The sequence below is a fragment of the Pinus tabuliformis genome, chromosome 7 (genome assembly GCF_031772625.1).
Source record: "Pinus tabuliformis cultivar Carrire ecotype Pingquan chromosome 7, CPIR1, whole genome shotgun sequence".
Taxonomy (NCBI): Eukaryota; Viridiplantae; Streptophyta; class Pinopsida; order Pinales; family Pinaceae; genus Pinus; species Pinus tabuliformis.
In genome coordinates, this window is record NC_142293.1 from 1,857,992,190 (window position 1) to 1,858,020,014 (window position 27,825).

The 27,825-nt window shown below is 40.1% G+C and overlaps 1 protein-coding gene and 1 pseudogene across 1 annotated transcript; both read right to left on the reverse strand.

Moving 5' to 3' along the window:
* Positions 1-221: 221 nt before the first annotated feature.
* Positions 222-8,162, reverse strand: LOC149255842 (9-cis-epoxycarotenoid dioxygenase NCED1, chloroplastic pseudogene; annotated as a pseudogene).
* Positions 8,163-10,434: 2,272 nt separating this feature from the next.
* On the reverse strand, positions 10,435-11,351 carry LOC149255843 (uncharacterized). The gene is made up of 2 exons (XM_089457318.1): positions 11,033-11,351; positions 10,435-10,925 (listed from the first exon to the last, which is right to left on the reverse strand). Exons 1-2 carry the CDS (start codon positions 11,198-11,200, stop codon positions 10,764-10,766), a joined length of 330 nt encoding a protein of 109 aa, XP_089313444.1. The 5' UTR covers positions 11,201-11,351; the 3' UTR covers positions 10,435-10,763.
* Positions 11,352-27,825: the final 16,474 nt, after the last annotated feature.

The following is a 27,825-nucleotide window of genomic DNA, read 5'->3' on the forward strand; positions in this document are numbered from 1 at the left end:
AACTCTTAAAATTTGACAAGAATAGTCCTAAAACTTGACGATGATAGTCCATGCCAGCTTTTACCAATAAAATGTCATTTGTATATATGAAACACACCATAAATTTAGAAGTTTCTCATTAAAAGACAAAAAAAATAGTTTTCTCCCTTTTTAAAATTAGATGGCAATATCATGAGATGTTTCTATTTTTAGTGAATATTAATCGGGATGCAAGTTGGCAATTAGTTTTGGTTTGCCAGGTTAGCGTCGCTAATGAAGAGCCAATGAAATCCATACATGGCAGGGAGCTCAATTGAGGCCACGATTTCAAGGGTCGAAGATTGCGTTTCCATCACCAGAAAATTGGAAATCCCGGTGCCTTCGTTATGGGTAAAAGTCACGATGTACCCGTCGTCCTCCTCGGCATTTGGATCCGAACTCCGGGCCACGAAGAACGGCTCACTGTCGAGGCAACCTTCACCATACGACCTCGACACAACCACGCCCTCCATGGCAGCCGTCACCTCCACCATATCAAAGTCGAGTTTAACGACCCCGCAGAGTTTAGGCAACGGTGCTCCTATCGACATATATGCATACCTGTTCTTCTTCGCAACGAACCGGGGATTGATGACGCCCAACTCCAAACATTTTGAAGACAATGGCTTTCTGGATACAATCCCGTTTCTCAAATTTATGCAGACCTTCTCTATTGTGGAATGGACCAGATGGGTTCTCTCCAGAAGGTGCTCCACCGGGTAAAAATTCACAGCAATCAACACGATCTCGTCGCCCTCGTCCCACACGTTTAGCGAATGGATGAAATTGAAGCATGGGACTTCCAACCATTTCATCGCAGCCTCGTCCGTTGCGTAGTGCGAGAGAATGTCGTGTGGAGGTTTGTCGTTACACCAAAACCTGCAAGTGTTGGTAAACGTTACAAACCACTAACTAGGATCCCTAGGGTGGAAATTACGGATTCATAGAGGTGCGGTGATTGTCCAACACCCCCCTCAAACGCAACTCGGGGGAATCGAACCTGGGTCCAAGCTCTGATACCATGTGGAGGTTTAACGTTACACCAAAACCCGCAAGTATCAGAGCTTGGACCCAGGTTCGATTCCTCCGAGTTGCGTTTGAGGGGGGTGTTGGAAGAATCACCGCACCTCTATGAATCCATAATTTCCACCCTGGGTGTCACGCCCCTACACCTGTGGTAGTCTTTCAACCGCTTATAGCGAGGTGCGACACTACCAATCGTTTTCTTTTCACCAATACTTACGATTGTAGACTACGCCTAACATTCCACTTATCCTACTTAGTTTCTGTTTCACAACCAAGTATTATTAATGTGTTCCTTTATACAAGTGAAACCCATAACATTCACATAAATAGCATTATACAATACAAATGCACAACAGTATAAAGGGAGGGGCAACTCCCTGCGATATGAGTCTGCCCAAATCAATATATATAATCTTCTTTTACAAGTACAAGTTAAATCTTGGCAAACCCCAAATTTACACTTAGCCAATTTTCCAACTTCGGCAAACTCGGTTGCCCAGCTTGTCGACGCCTCCACACGGTCGCCGCACGACTCACCAACCTTTCGTTCACCTCGTCGCACGATCGTGTTGTTTGCCCAACTTGGGCGCACCTCGTCGTAACCAAGTCGCCACACACGAGCGCCTCCGCACGAGTCACACCTCCGTTCACAATCTCAACACTTCATTGTTTCCACCATTTCGTCGTGCACGGCATGCCCTCACCCGGTCGCCCGTCCGCATGATTCTTCATTTCGGCATGCACGGCGCGCCCTCCCCCGGCCGCCTGTCCACACGTCCACCCGAACTCGTTCACCCGAGTCGCCACACAACTTCACCGGGGTCGCCACACGACTTCACCCGGTTCGCCAGAACGACCTCACCCGGTTCGCCGGAACGACTTCACCTGGGTCCCTCCAACAACCTCACCCGGCTCGCCCGAACGACTACACCCAGGTCGCCCGACGACCTCACCCAGCGCGCCCAAACGACCTCACCCGATTCGCCCGAACAACCTCGCCCGAGTTTCCTGCCCAATGACCTCGCTCGAGTTCTACCTGAACGACCTCACCCGAGTTCTGCCTGAATGACCTCGCCCGAGTTCTGCCCGACGACCTCACCCGATTTTTCTGAACGACTTTCTTGAACGAGTTTTACACCCGAGTTCCGCCCGTCGTGCGGGCTCATCCACAAAACTCCTTGTTCGAACTCGTGTTGATCGAATGATGGTCGTTTGCCTCCAAACGCCCTCCAATATATACGGGCGGGTGGCGAGTTGTGTCACCCGGCCGACCCACACCAAACGCCCAACCGACTCGTTCATAATGCGAACTCTCGCCCATGAGGTAGGTCGGCCCGCCCAACTCGTGGGATCGCCCCCTCATCGCTCGCCCAACGCCTTATAAACTCGTCCAAGGTTCGTTTCGTTTCATATTTCACACGTCCTTCGCACGGTGGAGTCGCCCTACCCATCGCACGGACCACATGTCCTAACACTGGGGATCCTAGTTACTGGTTTGTAACGTTTACAAACACCTGCGGCTTTTGGTGTAACGACATACCTCCACATGGTATCAGAGCTCGAACCCAGGTTCGATTCCCCCCAGTTGCGTTTGAGGGGGGTGTTGGTAGAATCACCGCACCTCTATGGAATCTGTAATTTCCACGCTAGGTGTCACGCCCCCAACCTGGCGGTAGTCTTTCAACCACGCTTGGCGAGGTGCGACACCACCGAACACTTTCTTTTCACCAATACTTATGTTCGTGGACTATGCCTAATTCATTTTTCCCTACTTAGTTTGTGTTTCACAACCAAGTATAATTATGTTTATCCTTTATACCAATGAACACCCATACACATTCATTAACATCAGCAATTATAAAAGAGAACACAATTGCATAGTATAAAGGGAGGGGCAACTCCCTGAACAATGAGTATGCCCGAACAATATATTATAACAGCTTACAACGCTTTACAAATATACTTGGAAACGCCAAGTTTCATACTTAGCCAATTTTACAACTTTCGGCAAACTCGGTTGCCCAACTCGTCAACGCCTCTGCACGGTCGCCGCACGACTCACCAACCCTTCGTTCACCTCCGTGCACACTTGCACGACGGGCGGGCGCTCACCCGAGCCACCCAAGAACCCGTGCCAAGTCGTCGCACAAACCAGGCGCTCCTTCGTTTCACCGTCGGGCACCTTCGCACAAATCGGGTGCCACACACCCGTGCACGCCCTCACCCAACCACCGGGCACTCCTGCCCGCACCTTCACCCACAACCGCGTTGTCACCGTGCAGCTCTGCCTAAGAATGGGCGCATCTATAACCTGCGCCTTCCTCCTTAGAACTGCGCACTAGAACTGTGCCTTAACTCCTTAGAGCAAAGCTTGTTGAGTGATGGATGATGCTCTAAATGACTCAATGCATTTGCAACTTATACCCACTGTGGGGCGAAGTCTGGCTGCCCAGCCGACTTGCCCAACTCTCCACACGCCATCGCAAAGTCTTCCAAATGCACCGTCGACTCCACACAATTGTTGGTCGGCCTCCATAACGTTTGTCACCATGCCACCACGCATATATATGCTCACCCCCTCCTCATATGCGCATAATATCATCGCATACTCAAGTCGTGAGCTCGGCCATCAATATAACCGCAGTCGTTCAGCTCAACCGCTCGTCCGTTCGAGCCTACCCGCACGCACGCACTGTCCACCCGCGCACCCAGGAACTGCAGGTCATTACATCCTCCTCCACCTGAAATCGTTGTCGTCCTCGACAACGTACCATCCTGGTAGCCATCCACCAAGATCAACATCAATATCTGTCTCGTCCTTGGTCCATGATGTCAACTCCTCCACATACTGCAAACATCCTTGCAACATATGTAGAACTCCATCTCCACCATGTGTTGTCCTCATCCTGTGAACTGTCATCCTTCCTGCCTGCCTGATGTCAACATCTCTCTGGTACACTGCTAGCCCCCATGACTTGAACTAGTCGGGTGATCAATCCAACTGTCACGCTCAAATCATAAGAATGTCCCTCCTTATGCCTTTCACCAGTCTATCTCGGATTCTGCCACATCTCGAACCCACCAAGAATCTTTCCACCATGTTCAGAGCCATGGAAACTCCATCCCATCTACAACATGTCATGATGCTTGATGCCAAGCCATCCCTGCACCATCTGTCATATCTGCTCAATATGTTTTAAGGACTCACTGCCATGAGCAACTAACAATGAGCCCCATCCTCTATGTCATCTAAGAAGATGTGGAGGGAGTAGAGCCTGAAGGCTCACCCTCACTAATCAACTCAATCCATCGGTCAGGATCTTCTATCTACATCCTCTGTAGATAAGTGACCCGATCCTCCCCCTGGACATTCGGCCTCACATATGCCTCCTCATCATCATCATCATCCTCAACCACTTCTGGCCTTCTTGATAAATCCAAGATACTATCTGAAAGTGTCCTGATGACCAATGACTATTCGGTAAGCTTTGTCTCAACCGTAGACAACCGCTTACTCATGTCTTCCATTCGCTTCTCATCCCCCATCTGCATCACCGCCAACTTACAATTAGGCTTTGTCACTCCAATGGTTGGAACACCAATGGGTACATCTTCCCTTCCATCGTAAATGTACAGCTTCTTCAAATGTGGAACAATCATAGCATCAAATTGTTTCATGAATTCCATCCCTAGCATAGCCTCATAGTCATCAATCCGCACTATAGTGAAGTTGACCTTCCCTGTCCACTCACCTATTGTTGTGTCCACTTTTTCAGCTACACCAAGAACTTCAGCGGGAGGAGAATTCATTGTCTTCATCTGTGCCTTCACCGATACAAATTTCAACCCAATTCTTCTCGCAATATCTTCCCCCATGAAGTTGTGAGAGGCCCCATTATCCACCATAATGAGTATATCAGCACCTCCAACCTTCATCCGAACATACTCCAAACTGTTCCTCTCAAGATCTCTTCGAGAGACCACCTCCGCAGCAGCAGCAACTCCAAGAATCTGCATCGTCCCCACAGAAGTTGCTTCTTTCATCGTATTAGATTATGCAATCGCAGCCACTTTCGGTCTAGAATGACAAGTCTTCACCGTATGTGGTCCAGCACATATCCAACACTTCAAGGCTTTCTTCATCTTCGAATCATCATTCGATTTTGACGCATCATCCATCTTCTTCTCTTTCGGTTTATCGGACTTCTGCTTCCTATCATCAGAAGTTTCATCATAATGCTCCACCAACCTGTCCACAACAGTAAAAGCTTCCTCAAGTGTCTTAATCCTCTACCTCTTCACTTCATTGTGTGCCCAAGGCTTCAACCCAATAATGAAATTGAACACCTTGTCCCTCTCCGCCATGTCGAGAAGTTCCAGAACCGCACTTGCAAACTCCCGCTGATATGTCTGTAGGTTCCCTGTCTGCTTTATGAACTTAATTTTCATCCTTGCTTCCCACGTTTCATCCTGAGGACTGAAATGAGCCTGCAAAGCTTTCTTCATGTCATCCCACGAAGTAATGTCACCAGCACTGCCATTGGCAATCTGATCCATCCTCCTTTGCCACCACATCTTAGCATCCTTTGTCAAGAACTAAGCAGCCACCTTCACCTTTGTCTCATCATCAGATAGACCCAAGCGTTCCAAGTATTGCTCCATGTCCCATAGAAAGTTGCCAAGAGTCTTTGCACTCCTTGTACCATCATAAGATTCTGGTTCCTTAACTTTCACATGAGGCACTCCTCCACCTGAGTTATGCCTCACGGCCTTCTTCAACACCGCGATCTCATCTTTGGCTTCACCAAGAGATTTCTGCAAGTTCACGATCTTTGCAAGACCTCGGTCTCTTGCCTCTTCAATCTCCTTGACCTTTATTTCAAGTTGTGTACACATAAGATCAGTGTACTCATGTTGAGTCCGGAGTTCATCGAGCTCATCCCTCATCTTCGAATTGGCCTCTTGCTCCTTATCGAACAAGTCCATCTTCTTAGTCCAGAAAGCTTCCATGTCCTCCATCCTTTCCAACACTTTTTCCATAAGTGCTATAGTAGCATCCTTCGCACCGTGACTAGACCCAGCCTGAGATTCAACTGCCATTGCTAACAGCTTCCTTCTCCTTTGCAATCTAGTTTCGACCATCCAACAACTTCACCAAGATGCCTGCAACCCAAGTCCTTGATGCAACACTTATCAGGAAGTGTTCACCAACCTCTTTCACCTGCAAGTACCTGCTTCACTGTCACAAACTCCAAGTGTTTACACACCTGCACTTCGTCACGAGCAACCCTGCTCTAACACCAGCACCAGCTCCCTGGCACTAGCTCTGATACCACCTGTCACACCCCCAACTTGGCGGTAGTCTTTCAACCACGCTTGGCGAGGTGCGGCACCACCGAACACTTTCTTTTCACCAATACTTATGTTCGTGGACTACGCCTAATTCACTTTTCCCTACTTAGTTTGTGTTTCGCAACCAAGTATAATTATGTTTATCCTTTATACCAATGAACACCCATACACATTCATTAACATCAGCAATTATTAAAGATAACACAATTGCACAGTATAAAGGGAAGGGCAACTCCCTGAACAATGAGTTTGCCCGAACAATATATTATAACAACTTACAACGCTTTACAAGTATACTTGGAAACACCAAGTTTCATACTTAGCCAATTTTACAACTTTCGGCAAACTCGGTTGCCCAGCTCGTCAACGCCTCTGCATGGTCGCCACACGACTCACCAACCCTTCATTCACCTCCGTGCACACTTGCACGACGAGCGGGCACTCACCCGAGCCACCCAAGAACCCGTGTCAAGTCGTCGCACAAACCGAGCGCTCCGTTTCACTGTCGGGCACCTTCGCACAAATCGGGCGCCACACACCCGTGCACACCCTCACCCAACCGTCGGCCGCTCCTCCCCGCTCCTTCACCCACAACCGCGCTGTCATCGTGCAGCTCTGCCCAAGAATGGGCGCATCTATAACCTGCGCCTTCCTCCTTAGAACTGCGCCTTAACTCCTTAGAGCGAAGATTGTTGAGCGATGGATGATGCTCCGAATGACTCAACGCATTTGCAACTTATACCAACGAACTCTGGCTGCCCAGCCGACTTTCCCAACTCTCCACACACCATCGCAAAGTCTTCCAAACGCACCGTCGGCTCCACACAATTGTTGGTCGGCATCCATAACGTTTGTCACCATGCCACCACACATATATATATGCTCGCCCCCTCCTCATATGCGCATAATATCATCGCATACTCAAGTCGTGAGCTCGCCCATCAATATAACCGCAGTCGTTCAGCTCAACCGCTCGTTCGTTCGAGCCAACCGCGTGCACGCACTGTCCACCTGCGCGCCCAGCAACTGCAGGTCGTTACACTAGGGATCCTACTTACTGGTTTGGAACATTTACCAACACCTGCGGGTTTTGGTGTAACGGAAAACCTCTTCACGCCGAGCCACGAGACCTTAGTGGGGTCACAGCCCATGGGAGAGCCGCCGCCGACAATCATGTTCATGGGATCCACCACAATCTGGGTATCGAGAAATATGGCATACTGCTTTGTTATCGCAAAATCGTGAATAAACGACGACTGCAACATCGACAGGATTCCGACGTCCAATTCTTTTTCTCCGGCAGGCGACACTCTGAAATAATTGAGAAACAGAGGAATGAAATTGCAACAGAAAGCAAAAATCTCTCGCGTCTCAGGGTCCATCTTGGGATGTTCTATCATGGCCATGAAGAGTTTCCCGTCGAAGTCATACCTGCTGACAGTGACGATGTCGCCGAATTCCGTGACGTCCATTGAGTATGGCAAATCTGATTCCTCGAGCGCCATCAGTCTGTGATTGAAATATAAGAGACTGGTATTGGCCAATCTCGCGCCATTGAAGGGATTAAAGAGGCCGAGATCCACTCTAGCGTTGAACAGGACTCCCCTGACCAATTCGGCACCGAGGCTATAGAAACCGGAAAAGAAGTTGGGCACTACCCGACCTCCCGCCGTCTCGGCCATCTTTAATCTTGACAGCGTGAAGCATTCCGTCGTCGTCGAAAAGATGGTGGCCGCCTCTGGGGACGTATCTCGAATTCGGCCCATTGCGGATATAAACACCGTCCACGTAGGCAAGGAGAGTGCGGGGCATATCCAAACTTGATTAAACAGTTTGAAATAAACACCAGGGGCGGTGTTTCGTCCAAGGGTAAATAAATGTAGAAACTCAGATTTAGTAAAGTTCTTGGGTATTAAAAGAAAAGTGGTTATATGTATAATTGAATAAAGAAAACTCAGACAGTTAGCTCATTTGAGTCTCTTTTCTTGCTTAGAAAAGGATAGTTCCAAGGATGGATTCTTTTTTTTTGGGGAAAAGAAGAGAGAGGGAGAAGAGTGAAAGGATACACAGACCTAACACATGACGATGTGCAGGTGCGCATAGTACTGTTGTTCTAAGGAATTCCTAAGCTGGACTTGGGCCAGTGGAATCCTCAGTAGATCCTTGCAAGTTGGGACTCTAAACTGGACCGAGGTCTTGAGGTTTAGAGATTAGACAACTTAGGATTTGAACGGAGATCAGACAACTTAGGATTTGAACCTACACTGTCTGGACGAGTGGAAGCTTGGGGGAAGACTGGACATCATTGTCAGTCTCAAGGTTGGGAGGAGAGACTTCCTGGTTCCAGTTGGTATAATTGATGCAATTTACATTATAGTCATTTACATTACTGTGACCCTTGCAAGTTGGGACTCTAAACTGGACCGGAGTCCTAAGGTTTGGAGATCAGACAACTTAGGATTTGAACCGAGATCAGACAACTTAGGATTTGAACCGAGATCAAACAACTTAGGATTTGAACCTACACTGTCTGGACAAGTGGAAGCTTGGGGGAAGATTGGACATCATTGTCAATCTCAAGGTTGGGAGGTTGGGAGGAGAGACTTCCTGGTTCCGGTTGGTATAATTGATGCAATTTACATTACAGTCATTTACATTACTATGACCCTTGCAAGTTGGGACTCTAAACTGGATCGAGGTCCTGAGGTTTGGAGATCAGACAACTTAGGATTTGAACCGAGATCAAACAACTTAGGATTTGAACTTACATTGTCTGGACAAGTGGAAGCTTGGGGAAAGACTGGACATCATTGTCAGTGTCAAAGTTGGAGGGTTGGGAGGAGAGACTTCCTAGTTCCGGTTGGTATAATTGATGCAATTTACATTACAGTCATCTACATTACTGTGACGTTGTGTTACTGTGTTACAGATTGGTGACATTAACTGGGAAAAAGGAAAGAAAAGCCAATTATTTATTTTATTTGTTAAGGAAAATAGTCGTAACCAGTGTTGTATGTTTGTGTTGAGAACATAATTAGTTTTATAAGAAGAAAATTGTGCAGTGGTGTGTCACACTGGTATCTACATATATATTCTTTAGAGAAATATAGAATATAGACAGTAAGCTTTTGTTTCCTTAAAAAACACAAATGAAGGAGCATGTTCTTTTATGCCAAAAAATATCAAAAAACAAAAAAAACGGGTATATTCCCTAACATAAAAGAAAACAACCAGTTTCATGTGCAAGAACAACACATATTCATATTATATAAAAGAACGCTGAAAAGAATAATAAACATAACATATTCATTTCCTTGTGAAATAGTCATTAGTCTGCAAAGTGGACGCTTATGCACATATATAACCAGTGAAGGAGTCATAACGCTAGAACAGTGTTATAATCCGCTGAATCTGTTTCCTACACAACGAAACCGGTCTTAGAATAGCAACAGAAGGTTGCTTGAGATCAATGGTTCGTACCAGTTAAACAAAGCTACAATTGGGAGGTGAGCAGGACCTCAAAACTCCATATCCATCCACCACCCATTATCTGCTAGACTATCGGATAACTGAACAAGTCTGAGGCAGTTCAAACACTAGTAAAGACTGTGAAGGGTCTCGATCAACGGCTAAACGAGGGATTAGAACCACCATGGAAATATTGTGCAAATGAATAAACCAACTGTACTGAAATTTTAAAAGAATCCATTTAATGCATACAGAACTGTGGAAGGAAAAAAAACAACGACGCTAATAGTATTATGACTTGGTCTATAAATAGAATCCATCGTGGGCGGCCAAATTAACATGAACCTGAATAGAGCACAACACCATCGACAAAGAAATGTGAATCATGCTTAAGTAGATAAAAATAGAAAAATGACAATCGCAGATGTGCATACCCCTGGGTATGGAGCACCTAATCGAATAACCCAGGTTTCTTCTCAGAAGGAATGTGACAGAACCTTCTCCCAAAATAAATAACAGAGCCATCATCCAATAAGAAAATGACAAATATGTAGACAGTATCTGAGTACCGATAATATATATAATTTAGCTGTAATAATGTAACAAAAACAACACCGAGACTTCTTAAGGGTATAGATTAAATGTTATTAACAACACAGTAGGATCAACCCTTAGCCTCAATGCTCAGAACCATATATATTAAGCTGTAATAATGTAACAAAAACAACACCGAGACTTCTTAAGGGTATAGATTAAATGTTATTAACAACACAGTAGGATCAACCCTTAGCCTCAAGGCTCAGAACCACCTCTAGCATCTCGCCAGAGAATGCCGGAGCTACAGACAAAACCCCAACGGGAATTAAAATATAGGCAAACACTCTCTTGCATATGGAGGCTCAATATAACATATTCACCCCAACCAAACCATCCATTCGAGATTTGTTAAGGACAGGAGGTCTAGAAAGCAGAAATACGCAAAAGAACCAACCTGGAGATGAATATCCAGCGTTTCGAAGTAGTGTGGAGGAGCCAGCAGTCCTGGAGGATGGCCTTCCCACCTGTCGAAACAACTCGCCTCGGAGTTATCTTATAACAAAAATTTAGTAGTAAAAACCCAAGAAATGGAACAGGAGGAATGACAACAAAACTTACAGTAGGAACTTACCTGATTCGGAGGTGAAGGGAGGATTCCTCTGCGAGAAGCAGTGAAGCCGAAATGAACCATCAGAGAGCTTAGGGTTCCCTGAGTAGTCTGAGAAACTTTCATTTCACCGACATTCCACACCCTTTCCGCCTGTAACAAGCAGTTGGAGGACAAGAATGGCAGAGCCATCGGAACCGGCGGAGAAGTACCAAATGAACTGTCTGATGCGGCCCGGAGGGGTAATTACCCTAACCTGTCCTCGGTTAATCACAATCTTAGGATGAGTTTTGGGAAAGGCCACCATTGAACGGTTGTGGGGTGGCATCGATAGTCGCAGTGCATCTGGAGGTGTGCTACATAGTTAATGAGGGCCACCCACATCATAAAACAGTAATATTAAATTAATAAGGCCTGCGAAAAATTCAGTAATATTAAATTAATAAGGTCTGCGAAAAATTCACGTGAGTACCAGATCCGTATATCAATTCAATTATCCATTTCCACAGCACTGCGATATTAATTGTTCCGAACCATATGTTAAATGGGCAAGGGTTAACCAGCGTGCCATAGGGTAGTAAATATTTAGATATATGCATGCTCAATAACAAAATAACACACAATTCTTTAGATATATGCATGCTTTATAACAAAATAACACACAATTCTAAAGATTGTGTGTTATTTTGTTTTGTTATAGAGCATGCATATATTTGAGCATTTAATGCTTTATGACAGATTGATTTGCCAGCTGTAGTAATTAAGTTGTAAAATAATACCACGCAGTTTGGTATCGTATTGTGAAGTTAAAACGAATGTTTTTTTTGTTTTCGAGTCTGTGTAGATGTGACAGAAAATTAATCTAGATGCGAGCTCGAGCTCGGAATTAGTTCTGGTTTGCCAGGTCAGCATCACTAACAAAGAGGCCATGGAATCCGTACAGAATTTTGGTAGGGAGCTCAACAAAGGCCACGATTTCTAAGGGTTGGAGATTGTGCATCCATCACTAGAAAATTGGAAATCTCGGTGCCTTCGTTATGGGTAAAAGCCACGATATGCCGTCATCTTCTTCTAAACAAAACAAAAAAAAACCAAAACAGAGAACAATTAAATTACTATAAATTTCACTTGCTATACAACTTGAAAAAGACTCAAATACTCAAAGTACCAAAACAAAGTACCAAAACATAGAACAATTAAATTACTATGATTTCACTTGCTATACAACTTGAAAAAACTCAAATACTCGGAGTACTCACCGAAACTCTCGCCAATATCCAATGGTCAAACAACTCCAAATTGAAAAATACTCAAATACTCAAAGTACTAACCCAATCTCTCTTCAACATCGGATGGTGAAACAACTCCAAATTACCAAATATCTGCATGTTTCTTTCAACCATACATCTAAATATTTGTGAAGAATGCACTTAATTCCCCATATTATTAATGCTAAATACCCCAGTTAACCTTATAAATTAAAAGTGATTTTAAAATTGGTTTTTTCTTCAAATATTTTATTTTTAATGATAGATCCTTTAAAATAACGGAAAATTTAATTTTAATCAATATATGTTAGGTACTTGATTAATTTAAATATTATAATTTTTCTATCAAATAAAAAAGATTCAATCTTTTTAACTCGAGTGAGTATGTTCTAGAATAGTTTTTGCTCGGTTAAGAATTATTTTTCCTTATAATCAATAAAATAGGTTAACCATGCAAAATTGAGAGACATTTGGCAAGAGAAAAAACCTACTCTCATTGGGCTTAGAGTATGCTCTAAAACTGTTTTTGCTTGGTTAAGAGCTCATTTTCCTTGATGTAAGAAAATAGGTTAACAATCCCAGACCCAGAGACATATGGCAGGAATGAAAGTCTGCCCCCTTATAGAACATAAAAATTTGAGGAGCAAACACAGGAGACAAATTGCTATCAAAGCTATTCGTTTTATTGCATCCAAAACCAAATTACAAGCCACATAAATAGTGTTTTTGAGATCCAACAGATTCCAAACAAGGAATTGCTTGTTGAGAAAATGTTAAAATTGGCAACCAGGGCAAAACTTCATGTGGGTCATCTTATTCATGGCTGATAATATTTTTATTAGATTCCTCTCGTCGAGAGGTGTAGGATTGATATAAAGATCATCCGATTCCGATAAGTATTCATGGAGATATGAATTTATTTTGATTATGGAATTATTATCAAACCGACCTACAACTCATGTAGGCTCATAAGCCCAACAGTCGCATCTATTCACCCTCCAACGTTGTGTATAAATATAAGAGGACTTTTCCTCATTTAGACTCACTCATCTCATCACATCTCTCTCTCTCTACTGCGCAGATATGAGTCTCTTCTCTACTGCGCTGAAATGGGTCTCTCTCTCTCACACATGTGAAGCCGGAAATTGTTGAAATTGAAGCTGCAACTGCAGAAGTACAGATTGACTTGCGTGGCCTAGAAGATCTCCTCTTTGGAACTGCGCTGTAGGTTCATCTGAACCTCCTTTGAAAGCCACAACTTTTGGTGGTGGAATGAAGTCAATCCGACAAACGGTTTGCAAGATATCGACTGCCCTAGTTTGAAGCCGGAAACTGCTGAAACTGAAGTTGCAACTGCAGAAGCAAAGATTGACTTGCGTGGCCTAGAAGATCTCCTCATCTGAACTGCGCTGTAGGTTCATCTGAACCTCCTCTGGAAGCCGAAACTTTTGGTGGTGGAATGAAGTCAATCCGACAAACGGTTTGCAAGATATCGACTGCCCTAGTTTGAAGCCGGAAACTGCTGAAACTGAAGCTGCAACTGCAGAAGCAAAGATTGACTTGCGTGGCCTAGAAGATCTCCTCATCTGAACTGCGCTGTAGGTTCATCTGAACCTCCTCTGGAAGCGGAAACTTTTGGTGGTGGAATGAAGTCAATCCGACTGTCGGTTTGTGAGATATGGTTTGCCCTAGTTTGATAATGAAGCCGCTACTGATCTAGGGTTTGCTACTGCTGATATGAATCAGATTTATTGTACTATTTCTCTCTACTGAATTATTGAAGATAAAAGAAGATTTGATCAAAGGGTTTCCCCACACATTGTGGGGTTTGTCCCTGGCTAGCCGCCACATCTTGTGTCTCTTGTCTTGGCTTGTTTTCTGTCAATCGTTTAATGTTCTATCTGCACTTTACTTTATGTACATGTGATTGCTATTCAGTGGAATATAATAAGAAAAAGAAGTAAATTGTTATAAGCATAGAACATACCATAACTTAACAGAAAATCTCTCAACAAAACCAACAAACTAATCTACCTATTTACTAATGTAAGCATTATTTCCAAGTCTTCCTTTAATGCTTACATTTACATAATTACAAAGAGTATTACAAGAAACATAAATTACATATAGTTGTGTTTGTCTGACTAGTCTTCCTTGGCATTTATCCTCACTCTGGAGTCTCCCTGGCACTCTAAAATCCCCACTCTGAAGTCTCCTAGACAATGTTCTTTTCACCACCACAATCTTCGACCTTCCCATTCAACTCATTTAAGACATAACCACCTTTGACCATCTTTGATGAACTTGGTATAATTGACACTTTTCGATCTCCCGAAGGACAATCAATTCTGCAATTGACCTTTCTACATACATGGATCTCATAAATCCAATTGATCTTTCTACATACATGGATCTCATTACATACCTTGCAACTGATGCTCTTGAAGTTCGAAGCACAACAAGACCCATTAGTGTATAAAAGACTCATATAATCAAATTAGTGATGCTACACCTAAAAACCTTAAAAACCACTATATTTCTCTATTCAATAATTGGTTCTACACCGCAATAAACTATTTAACCAAGAAAGCAACCTAACTCATAACAGTGAGACCAATAACTCTTCCACTTACAAAGTGAATCATGAAAACCACTGATTTAAACTATATTTCTCTTTTCAATATTTAGTTCACGCCTCAACCAACTATTATATTTCTCTTTTCAATAATTAGTTCACGCCTCAACCAACTATTTAACAAAAAAAACAACCTAACTCATGACAGCAAGACCAAGAACTACTCCTGAAACTCTTCCACTTGCAAAGTGAATCATGAATTACGCCAACAAAACCTCATAAATAAATCAGATTTGCAAGGGTGGAAGATCGATTCCACACTCGTTTAAGAAAGGTATATGCTGTCACTCATAATCAAATCACCCTCACGTCACTGTCGCATGAATTGCAGGTGAGGCCCCTGAAAGAAGCGCATAGACCATAACACGTCATTGGCTGCATCGAGATTCATTATGATTACTTGTTATGACAATGTCCAAGATGAATACGCCCAATTAAAAATCAGTGCTTCGTTGCTTCTCAACGGATGTGGCCTGGATCAATCCTTAGTCGATCTTTAATGGACTCGTATCCCACGCCCGGTCAAGAAGGGCAGAATGCCAGTGCCATAATCTGCTCCAGCAACGGCCTTTCACGTTGATCCATCTTCTTTGCTTTGAATTGGAAGCAGTCGGCCTTTCACGTTGATCCATCTTCTCTGGTTTGAATTGGAAGCAGTTTGAATTTCTAGATGTTAGCAACTGTGAATATCTACGTAACCTGCATTCAGGAATAGGTCAGAATAAATCTATGCTACATCTGAATGTGAAGGGCTGCAAAAATTTGGAGCCGTTACCTTATGGATTATCGAAGCTCTGCTCTTTACAAACGTTGAGGTTGAAATGAGTCGTATTCAACAGGAAAGCAACAGCCAGTGGCTTTGGATGGGTGAATTTCTTTGATTTGAACCTGCTCCAACATCTATCAGTAACCTTTAATAGGGACTCAATAAGTAAATAATTTTACAAGCCCTAGACATTGGGGCCATGAGAAAGATGCGAATCTTCTCTTTGCAATATGGTGATTTCTTAGGCCCGCTGAGACGAGAAACTGATGACCGCTGTGAAATCTTTTATAATTGTTGCCCCGTTCGAAGGGGTGTGGAGTGGATGGAACATCTAGAGATCCTATGGCTAAGTAAATGCAGGTTGCAGCTGATGCCAGGAACAGATTAAGTAGACTTGTGCATGATACAATGATTTTCAAGCCAGAACAGATGGCGCCACATTTTCAGCTTGACGAGCCCTTCGATCCTCTCCAAGGCTTTGAAACGATTACATTGTACACGAGCCAACGATCCCTCATACAACAACGAGCTTAGTGTTCCATCAACAATCAAACACAACACAACATAGAAAATACACCAAAGATATCTACATCTACTATATGTACTATGTACATGGTAGGAATTTTATCTTCATATTTTTTCCATCTTTCTGGGCTCTCGGAAAGAGAGAGGGAGTCATGCCCATATGGGTTAGGCTTTCCCCAAAGGGATTAAGGTTCATATGGCCTTTGATATTAATATAAAAATTTGAGGAATAAACATAGAAGATAGAGACAGATTATTTTCAAAATTATTTGTTTTATTACATTGAAAACCAAATTACAAGCCACATAAATAGTGTTCATGAGATCCAACATATTCCAAATAAGGAATTACTTGTTGAGAAAAATTTTCAACAAACTAATATACCTATTTACTAATATAAGCATTATTTCTAAGTATAGACCACCAACTTATAATTCCCGCTGTATAGTTTACCTTAAATAATCTTAATATCAAGATGCATTCCCTATTAGTAAACACTGATTGTCCCATTAATAAATTTAAAAAAAAAAAACATCAAAATGGTCAACTGGGCATTAATCAAGCGAGTTGGATTATATATCTATATATATATAACCATTGGAAAAAAATATCGACTAGCCATTTTAATATTCTTGTTATATATGTGTTATTGAAATTTGTAAAATTATATATATATAGATAGATATATTATTAATGGAATTTTTTTTGGTTTTATTAAAATTTATTGAAATTTGTAAAAAAATTGTGTTTTTAGATATATAATCATGAGAATATTTTGAGTTTATATATATAAAATTGTGGAAAAATATTATTAATGGAAATTTTATTTTATTTTATTAAAATTTATAAAAGAATTATGTATATATATTTTTGAGGAAATTTATATGTTTATGTGTTTTTAAGAATGATATAGATTTAACAAGACTTGAAACTATTACAATAAACATTATGTTAATTGTTAGAAATGATTCTAAGTGAGAAGAATAATAAAAAAATTTCAACCACTACATTTTTATGAGATTTTAAATTGAGTAGGAATAAATAAGTACTCTTTGTTAAAAAAATAAAAATAAAAAAAAATCTATAAATATTATTTTAAATAATAATAATAATATCAATTTTAATAAATTAATTAAAATTAAATTAATATAATAAAGTATAAAATTAAATTAAATATTTTATCAATTTTATGAATAACCTTTGAAATTTTCCATTTCACATAGTATTAACATAAAACTTGACTACAATAGTCCATCCTAGTTTGTACAAATGAAATGTCATCTAGATTTTTTAAACACACAGTAAAGCATTTACAATTTTATTTTGAAATGTGTGAAAAATAGAAATTTCTTATCAAAAGTCTAAAAACTAGCAATTGCACCAATTGTTGCAAAGGAATGGTTGAAGGCAATAACATATGGAGAAAGAGAATAGATGGAAACAGACCTGATATGTTACAATTTGAGTGAGAGAAATAACATGGTGTTAAAAGTAAAGTGAACTCCTCTTTAGTTATCCTATTGATTTGAGTTGCAATATGTCAATTGAGGGAATGCTTAGCAATTTCAACATTGTGCTTGCAACTTTAGTTTTGTTTTATACCCTTCTAGGGAACGAGATAACCTGGTAATTTGGAACTAGATGGTTGGTGAATGTAGGTATGGATCCTTGACTGAATGTGAACTGGATGGTTGGTGAATGTAGGTATGGATCCTTGATTGAATGTGATGGTTCTCTGGTGTTGATGTTTTTTTAAGACGCAATGAACCCCTAGCTTTCACAATCAGAACCATAGAAGAGTCTGTGAATTCCACGCAGTTTTTAGCATTAATAATATAAATTCAACCAAACTAACATATTTCAAACAAAGGATGAATCTGGGAGCAAGTCATGTACGATTTTGGAAAAATAGATACCCCTATAATCTAGCACATAAGCCAAATACAACTCATGTTATGCAACACAACCCCTTACCTCTAAGCCAAAATAGCTCATGTAATACACCACAACTCCCTACCTCGGGGAGTGTTTCTCAAAGCAAGTTCCCATAAAATCAAACAAAAAAACCCTAAAAACTTTGACCCAGAAAATAGAGTTAAAACGAACATTCACAATCATTATAAATGATAACCAAGTTAGTCTATTGTATAATCTAGTTATATAATATCAACATGTAGTCAACCTCACCTAAAAGAACAAATTTCATCAACATTTAGTCAACCTGACCTAAAAGAATAAATTTCAACCCCAATTGGGCCCGCATCCAATTCAATTCATCTATAGTTATATAGAAAAGCTTGAGTTCGCAGATCTCCTTTAAAATTGGGCATTAGAGTAATGACCTTCATCCTATATCTAACAAGAAATGTAGACGTAATTAAATATTTTAATCTTATAATAGTCAACCTGACCTAAAAGAACAAATTTCAGTCCCAAATGGGCCCGCATCCAATTCAATTCTTTCATAGTTATATAAAAAAGCTTGATCTGGCGGGTCTCCCTTAAAATTAGGGAGTAGAGTAATGACCTTCATCCTATATCTAACAAGAATTGTAGACGTAATTGAATCTTTTAATCTTAAAGCAAGGAAAAACTATAGTTAGCAACTAGAAATAATCTAAACAATCTCCTATATGTTGTAGATTCACGTTACAAAATGAAAAGAAAAAGGATAATAAACTTGCTTATCCACGTACAGGCAATAGGTACCCTAGGGGTGTTGTGCGTATAATAAAGGTCAAAGATAAATTCCACACATGTTGCAACAAAAATATATTATAATCATTACCACAATCTCTGATCCAAATAATTCATTCATACCATGCAAAACGAAGGTCGCAGACATATTAGTGAAGTCTTTGAGCCCAACAAACCTCATATATTCAATTTATGTGGACACATCAACTAGCAGATGTGGAGCAAAGAAAATCCAACAACCCAACAAATCAGTATGGTAAATGTATTTAAATATTTGTACTAACAATATTCTCTTTCGCTCAGGAGTTTTACACAAGAAAAGACATTCTAGATGCCCACACACTAAAGAAAAAAATACAGATAGCAAAGAGCACTGGACATGGATATTTAAAAATTTATTACTAGTATGTTTGGACACTCAATTGCATGAAGACAATATAAATAATCTCTCCCACTCAAGAGGCTAAACAAGGAAAGACACTCTAGATGGCATTGAAGTATAAAAATTAAATACAAACAAAATATTATTTTGGAAGAAAGAATTGAAATCCTACAGAATCTTTACTTTCACAAACAACCTTAAACCCCAACTAAGAGGTGAAGGCATGGGTTGTATAGCACTGATGTAAAATGAAATTGAAATTTGGGTTGGAAAATTTTCAATCATACAGAATTTTTATGATTGCAAACAACATAATCCCCAACACAAAAGCATGTCTTGCTTGATTATCTTTTAATGAAATATGAAAATTTCTCGTCTCTAATTCAACCCATACTGGATACAAAACAAATTCTGATCTTGAATCAATTTGGGAAGAAGATGAAGAGGAAATGGTTGAACTTTGTAAAAAGACTTATCCTTCTCAAGCATTTCAAGTTTTGCATTCTCGAAGAAGTTATGATTCGAACATCTCCAAGAATTACAAGTGGGGAATCTTTGATTTTGTTGATAACAACAACAGGAGGTTTTCCACAAAGAGTGTGGAGTTTGCTCCCAAAAAATATCCTTACTATAGTCCTTTGATTAGCTCTAGGAGTGCAGAGCTTGGACTTCATATTTGTTATCCATTCCCAGATATCCCTTCATCTACCTTGAACAAGTCGTCAATTTCTAGGTCTCCTTTAAATGGGGATTCTGCTCCCACTCTCTTGGCAAATTGTCTTATATCTGCCATAGACATGTCAAATGCAGTGACTGTGAAGGATTCTCGTTTTTCTAACTTTGAATCAGTTCATGACTATATTTCATTGAAGAGTAGCAAGATGGATTGTTTGGACCCTAATCCTTGTAAATGTAAGTCCACACCAGAACACCAAACCAGGGTCTTCTCTTGGGCATCTCTAGGACATAAAAGTCTATCGAGAGAGCTTAGAATTTATCACAAGTACGATCAAGGATTCATGAGGGCCCAATCCATGCAACCTACAAACTCCCTGAATCTACCAAAAAGAGCTTCATCTATAGTGAGAACTACTTGGGATTCTCCTGTATCAGACATAGAATTTGTAAACTCAAACAAGGTGAGGAAAACCCAAATAAAAGCCAGTCAGAGTTCTATGAAAGATGAATAGGAATATAGAGATTATAATGTTATTGATGATCCATGGTCTCAAAAAATATCAAGTAGAGTATATCTTGATCAAGGATCTGGATTTTCAATTCCTTTCCAATCCCAATTATCAAATAGTTCATACAATCACTTTTATTCTTTAAGTAGCTCTAGAAAGGACAAGGCACCTTACAGCCCTTGTAGCATTGATGCTACTTCAACCAAAAATAACTGGCCGAATAATAGAGAGACATTTTAAAGATGGTTTAGAAGAATCTAAGCCCCTTTTGGAGAGCATGGACAGATTGAAATACAAGGGATATCATCAAAAGCATTACAAGAAGAGAAAGGATGCCAAGGTGCAATTTTTTTGTGTGGCAGGTTTTCTTTTTCAGTCTCTAGCTTGGACATATCATAGCTTCCCTGTTGTGGATAAATTTACTAATTTTTTCTCTCAACCATTGAAACTTTTTTTATTAGTCTTTAAGCAGTTGTGAATCTATTGAGATTTTCAACTTGAAGAATTTGATACCTCAGAGTGCATGGGAGATCCCAGGTTAAAGTTGAATATGTGCTAGTGTATTTGCACATTAATATTTTAAGAAATTCCGAGAATTTATTCCTCATAGACCATTCAAACGATACATAAGAGAGATTTCAAGATAGGATAAAGGCCCTCATTCTATACACTCAACTGCATAAAGACAATACAAACAATCTCTCCCATTCAACAGGTTAAACACGGAAAGACACTCTAGATGGCATTGAAGTATAAAAAAAAAAATACAAATAGAAGATTGCTTTGGAAGAAAGAACTGAAATCCTATAGAATATTTACTTTCATAAACAACCTTAAACCCAACCAACAGGTGAAGGCATGGATTTCATAGCACTGATGCAATGACTATATTTCATTGAAGAGCAGCAAGATGGATTGTTTGGACCCTAATCCTTGTAAATGTAGGTCCACACCAGAACACCAAACCAGGGTCTTCTCATGGGCATCTCTAGGAAAAAAGAGTTTATTGAGAGATCTTAGAATTTATCACAAGTACAATAAGGAATTCATGAGGGGACATTCCATGCAACTTGCAAACCCCCTGAATCTACCAAAAAGAGCTTCATCTGTAGTGAGAATTGCTTGGGATTCTCCTGTATCAGATATAGAATTTGCAAACTCAGACAAGGTGAGTAAAACCCTTGGGGGATTCACTAGGGGAGCAATAGCATACCACGTGGGTTCATATTGGGGGATATATATTGAGGAAAAAATGAAATAATATAATGGTGGGTATATAGGGGGTAAAGGGCTTTTATATTGGAAAATCTAAAAACTGGAGCTTAAATTTAATTAAAAAATATAAAGGGGTATAAAAAATGTTAATGAAAAAATGGATACCTACAATATCTAGTGAAACATGGGGCTTTTTAAATTGGGAAGTTGTATTGGGCTCATATTAGTAGGGGTTTAAATAATATGATTTTTAGAGGGATTTTTAAATATGTAGTCAAATTAAAGGTATTGTTTAATATGCTATGAATGCATGTGATATGTCATAGGTTCACTTAATGAATCCCTCGTGGGAAAACGCAAATAAAATCAAGTCAGAGTTCTGTGAAAGATGAAGAGGAATATAGAGATCATAATGTTATTGATGATGCCTGGTCTCAACAAATATCAAGCAACATATCTCTTGATCAAGGATATGGATTTTCAATTACTTTCCAATCCTAATTCAAGCAATTTTCTTCTTTAGGTATGAAATGTAATAGCTCTAGCAAGGACGAGGCGCCTTATATCCCTTGCATCATTGATGTTACTTCAGCCAAAAATAACTAGCCAAATAGTAGACAGAGACATTTTCAAGATGGTTTAGAAGAAACTGAGCCCCTTTTGGAGATCATGGACAGATTGAAATACAAGGGATGTCATCAAAAGCATTACAAGAAGAGAAAGGGTGCCAAGGTGCAAATTTTCTGGGTGATAGGTTTTCTTTTTTAGTCTCTAGCTTGGACATATCATAGCTTCCCTGTTGTGGTTAAATTTACTAATTTTTTCTCTCAACCATGGAAACCTTTTGTATTAGTCTTTAAGTAGTTGTGAATCTATTGATATTTGCAGCTTGAAGAATTTGATACCTCAGAGTGCATGGGATATCCCAGGTTAAAGATGAATATGTGCTAGTGTATCTGCACATTAATCTTTTAAGAAATTCTGAGCATTTATTCCTCACACACCATCCAAATGATACAGAAGAGAGATTTCAAGATAGGATAAAGGCCCTCGTTCTATACACTCAACTGCATAAAGACAATACAAACAATCTCTCCCATTCAAGAGGCTAAACACAGAAAGGCACTCTAGATGGCATTGAAGTATAAAAAATAAATACAAACAAAAGATTACTTTGGAAGAAAGAATTGAAATCCTACAGAATCTTTACTTTCATAAACAACCTTAAACCCAACCAAGAGGTGAAGGCATGGATTGTATAGCACCGATGCAATGACTATATTTCATTGAAGAGCGACAAGATGGATTGTTTGGACCCTAATCCTTGTAAATGTATGTCGACACCAGAACACCAAACTAGGGTCTTCTCTTGGGCATCTCGAGGACAGAAAAGTCTATTGAGAGAGCTTATAATTTCTCACAAGTACGATCAAGAATTCATGAGGACCCATTCCATGCAACTTGCAAACTCCTTGAATCTACCAAAAAGAGCTTCATCTATAGTGAGAACTGCTTGGGATTCTCCTGTATCATACAACACATACACACATATATAACCAAGTTAGCTAATTAAATGACCAGGATATTCCATTTCCAAGCATTGCAAATCATGATCCAAACCATGTCCTACAAGAACCTTTGCTCTTCCTCTTTTTAAATGAGCACACCAGATTGTTTCTCCATTGTATAAGACCAATTTAATTTTCTCTTGCACTCGCTTCAGTGGCAGTGCATCTATTAGATGCTCAGGTTTGATGCCACTGACATCATGCCTACAAATAACATAACCAATTAGGTGCTTCGATCATGCAATGTGACCTAACCTAATTCAATGAGATGAGTTTAGCAAGTGCCAAGCCAGAATTAGATAAAGAAGTCGTAAATGAAAAATATGACCTGTAATTTGTAACAGGATTTTGTGGCTTGACATAAGTGTGGAAGACCAACTTTTCATCTTCATCAACCAAGCAAACTCACGCACAAAGGTCAAGGGTTCCATCATGAACATCGCTGACCATCTCACAGTCTAGTGCAATAGAATAAAATCCTTGGGGATAGCTATTAGATTGGTTGGAACTTTGAATTCGTGGGTTTGCATTGAAGTGCTCTATGTTTCTATAGATGCCCTTATTAACCAAAGAAAGCTAGTTACCTAGATGAAAGGAGAGACTGATAATTGGCTTGTGTTTTTACATCCACCATAACAAGTTAAGGTTGCAGTAGAACCCAATTTAGGCATCATGCCATACCATCCTCATCCCAAGCCAGGCTTTGTATTTGATTCTCAACAGGGAATGTAACACCTATGACTCTCACACCCTCATCAAGAGGAGGTCTACAATGCAATAGTAGAGAAAATTTATAGTCTCACACAATCTGGTTTTGACTCTCGCTCTGGCTAGCTATAAAAATGGCATTAATCATCACACCATCATCGTTGGGAAGTCTGCAAGATGGCATTAGTATCGACATCGAATTGTACGAATTCTAGTTCTGATTATGGCTTTGGCTTGGGCTCAAAACACTAAAACCCCTCATACCATCATCATCATTGGCTCTACAAGATGGGATTGGAGTTCCTATCAACTTGCATGAATTTTGATTCTCACTGTGGCTATCATGGCTTTGGCTCTTATTAATGTTCAGAACATCAATAACCATCACACCAGCACCATCATCATCATCATTGGATATGTACTGCAATGGTTGTACTACAACAACAATGGAAATAATGCAGTTGACATCAAATTCCACACATGTTCATCAATAGGAAAAGATCTTGATGATGAATGTGGATTGGACAGTAAATTATACATCTAAGACTGATGAGAACCAAACCTACTCTCTCCTTTTAACCCTCCTTGCAGAGCAACCCCAATAGCAATATCTCTAGTCCCACTCCCCATCTAACATCCCCCAACTTGGGCCAACTCTAACACATTCTCCAACTTGGGCCAACTCTAACACCACTATCCCTCTTTCCCCACCATATTGCTAAGCGTTGGTCCTACAAATGGGACACAAGGGGTTCTTAGACAACCCTGAATCCACACGTTGTGCATGAAAAGTGTGCCTACAAAGAGCCAACAGCCTGCCTGTCTCACCCCTCTAAAATCCATCCAAGTGAACAACACACTCTAAACAATCAAGATGCATCCATAATCCATTCTCAATCCTATCATCATTATTGTTAGCATCATTGCAAAGCATTCTATGTAACATAATATACATACTGCCATGTTTATATTCAAAAGCAGGTAGCTTCTGCACCTCCTCCTGGGACATCCCCACACCATTCCCATCGACAGGAGAAGAAGAAATTCCACTCTCTGCAGGCCTCATGTTGCTCAGACTTCTGATTGCTCTAACCATAATACACAAATGAATTGAAATCATAATTCCAATACCAAAGCAAAACAATACCACTGATATCACCACATACATTCCATAATGCATGTTACTAGAGTAACTATGTGAACATACATCAATTTCAACACAACAATTATGTAGTTAAATTATGTTCAGTTCTTCTTCTATGGGATGATCATTCTTTTTATGGGGCTTCCAAATCGCAGCAATATGAACCCCATAAAAAACAATGTATAATAAAATGATCACCAATATGTTGAAACTGAATCAGATCGTCTTCGTCCAGGTTAGAGTTTGCAATTGGATTTTGATTTTCAAGTCAAATTCTTCGGATTTCATAGTGATTCTTTCCTCGCATCCTTCAAAACCACCCACCTGATTTCCCCAATAAAAGGCACTTTAACACCATCCTTGAGACCACGGAAATGCTCCATCGGCGTTGGATTTTGTGTAGATCGTGATATCCCATCTCTTCTTTCGCTATTTTTTGAAATGTTGCAGAAGGCGAAACACGAAGAATCGACGAAGTTGGCTTCGAAATCATGGTCGAAGATCAATGCAATTCTGCTCCTCAAGAGATGAAAACCCTATCTAAACTTAGAGACTAGAAATAAAAAAATATTAAGCAGGTCTTTCAATGCTTGCAACGACACATGACATTTCCATTCATGGCACCCAATGACTGAACATAATTCACATTTCACAACGTAAATGAGGTAATTGGTTGATAGTTGAAGAAATCGGTTTATAGGAGTCAGTGGTGGATCCAATGGTCAAAATTTTTTGAATCATCTAACATTCAATCGAAGGGTGCTGAAAAGTGCAGAGTGGCATCTAGGGGACTTCTTCCCAAAGAGAAAGGCCTTTGTTTGGTTAATTTAGTGTGTCCTAAATTGCTATATAAATTGTCAATCCGGGTGTCGTAAACTGCTGAAGTGAGGTGCACTATATATGCAAGATAACTGATTTCTTACTTCTTTGTTGTTTTTGATTTTTTGGTTTTGTTTTTGGGTTTATCTTTTGTTGATTCCCTAATGTGAGATGGCAAAATTAAAAGTCAAGTATGGATATAAGTGTTCAAGGCAATGGTGACCTTTAAAATGATTTCCAAACTTCAAAGTTCTCTAAAAGGTTTTCAAACTTGCAATGATGAAATCAATTACTAAGAGAAAATAAAAATGTACCTAAATTCTAATTAAACCAAACAGTGAGCTAGTGACTATGAAACCCAGTATCCTTGCTGCTGTATAAAAGGAAACTGAACTCAAAGAAATTCAAAACTGCAAACAAAGTAAACTAAATCATATTACATCAACTCATATTCTGACCCCTCACCATTCGACTCGCTCTGGCTATAGGAGGTAATCATAAACAAATTGAGCAATCTGATATCTAATTGCATAAAATGAAACTAAGATCAAACTACGCATTCATACTTCAATCCCTCACCATTTGACTCGCTCTGGATATAGGAGGTAACTGAAAATGACATGAGTAATCTAATCACTCACTTGCAGAAAAATAAACTAATATCAAACTGCACATTCATACTTCAATCCCTCACCATTTGACTCGCTCTGGCTATAAGAGGTAACTGAAAATGACATGAGTAATCTAATATCTATCTTGCAGAAAAGTAAATGAACAAAAAAAACTGAAAGAAATAAACAGTGTTAGAATTAGAACTAAGAAAATAAATCAACAGAAGGACAAGATAATTCCATGTCATTAGTCATTAAAAAGCGATGTGCAAATGCCCGGGCTGCCTATTAGAACCTGAAATAAAGACACTGATCAGTTAACAGTCATTAGAAAGCATAAAAAACTATGGACAACAATTAACATGAATACCATAAGCAGTGTAATATATACAAACAAACAATTATGGCATCAGGAACGTAAAGGAATAAAGCATGGAACTATACAACAATTACAAAACCTTGGTGTGTACAGGGGCCCTTTGCACAACCTCGGCCAATCAGCAATCAACCACGACTTGAGCTTAAAAAAAACATCTTCTCATGTATTAAAATGCAGTCATAACGTAAGGATTAAGTCACGGCACAGTGGGCTCATAAAACAGTCAAAATTACATTCAAAAAGCTATCTAATATGCGTATGAGAATGCTTTATTTATAAAAGAGGATGACACAACTACTTCCTAAAATCTGCGTTGATAAACAGACACGTGAATAACCTCGTTCGGAAATCTAGCATGATGGTAGCCATGACAATTAAATCCAAGGAGGGTGGCTATTAGATTCGGTTCATGGAGCAATCCACAGGTGTTAGCACGCCTCCTGAGATTTAGGAATTTGCCACGCAAGTCTTCACGTGGTGAAAAACAGAGTTCTGCCACCGTAAAACTCTTAGGTTGACCACCGCTTGATTGTCTTTGACCACGGCCTTCTGTGAGGGATTCTGCTGAACCAAGAGGACACGTTCCATGTCCACATCATTTGCAACTTTCCCATGTGGCCGGATTCTCCTGTAGACACCTGTAACATAGACTTCAACAAAAAGGCTGTGAAAAGTTGAGCTGGCTGCAGAAAGTGACAAGATTCCGCAACTGACTGAGCAAAAATCTAGATCAAACAGCAATCACAAGACATAGTTAGGAAACCATTTTATATGCTCTTTTTAAACTAATATGCAATGATTTGACAGCTTAGGAGGTTCAGGTAACTGGAAAAAAAGGCTAAAAAGGTGTATAGGGAAGATGCAAGTTTGGGACTCAACATACCCCCACTGTGAAGGTGTTGCATGTCCTCAT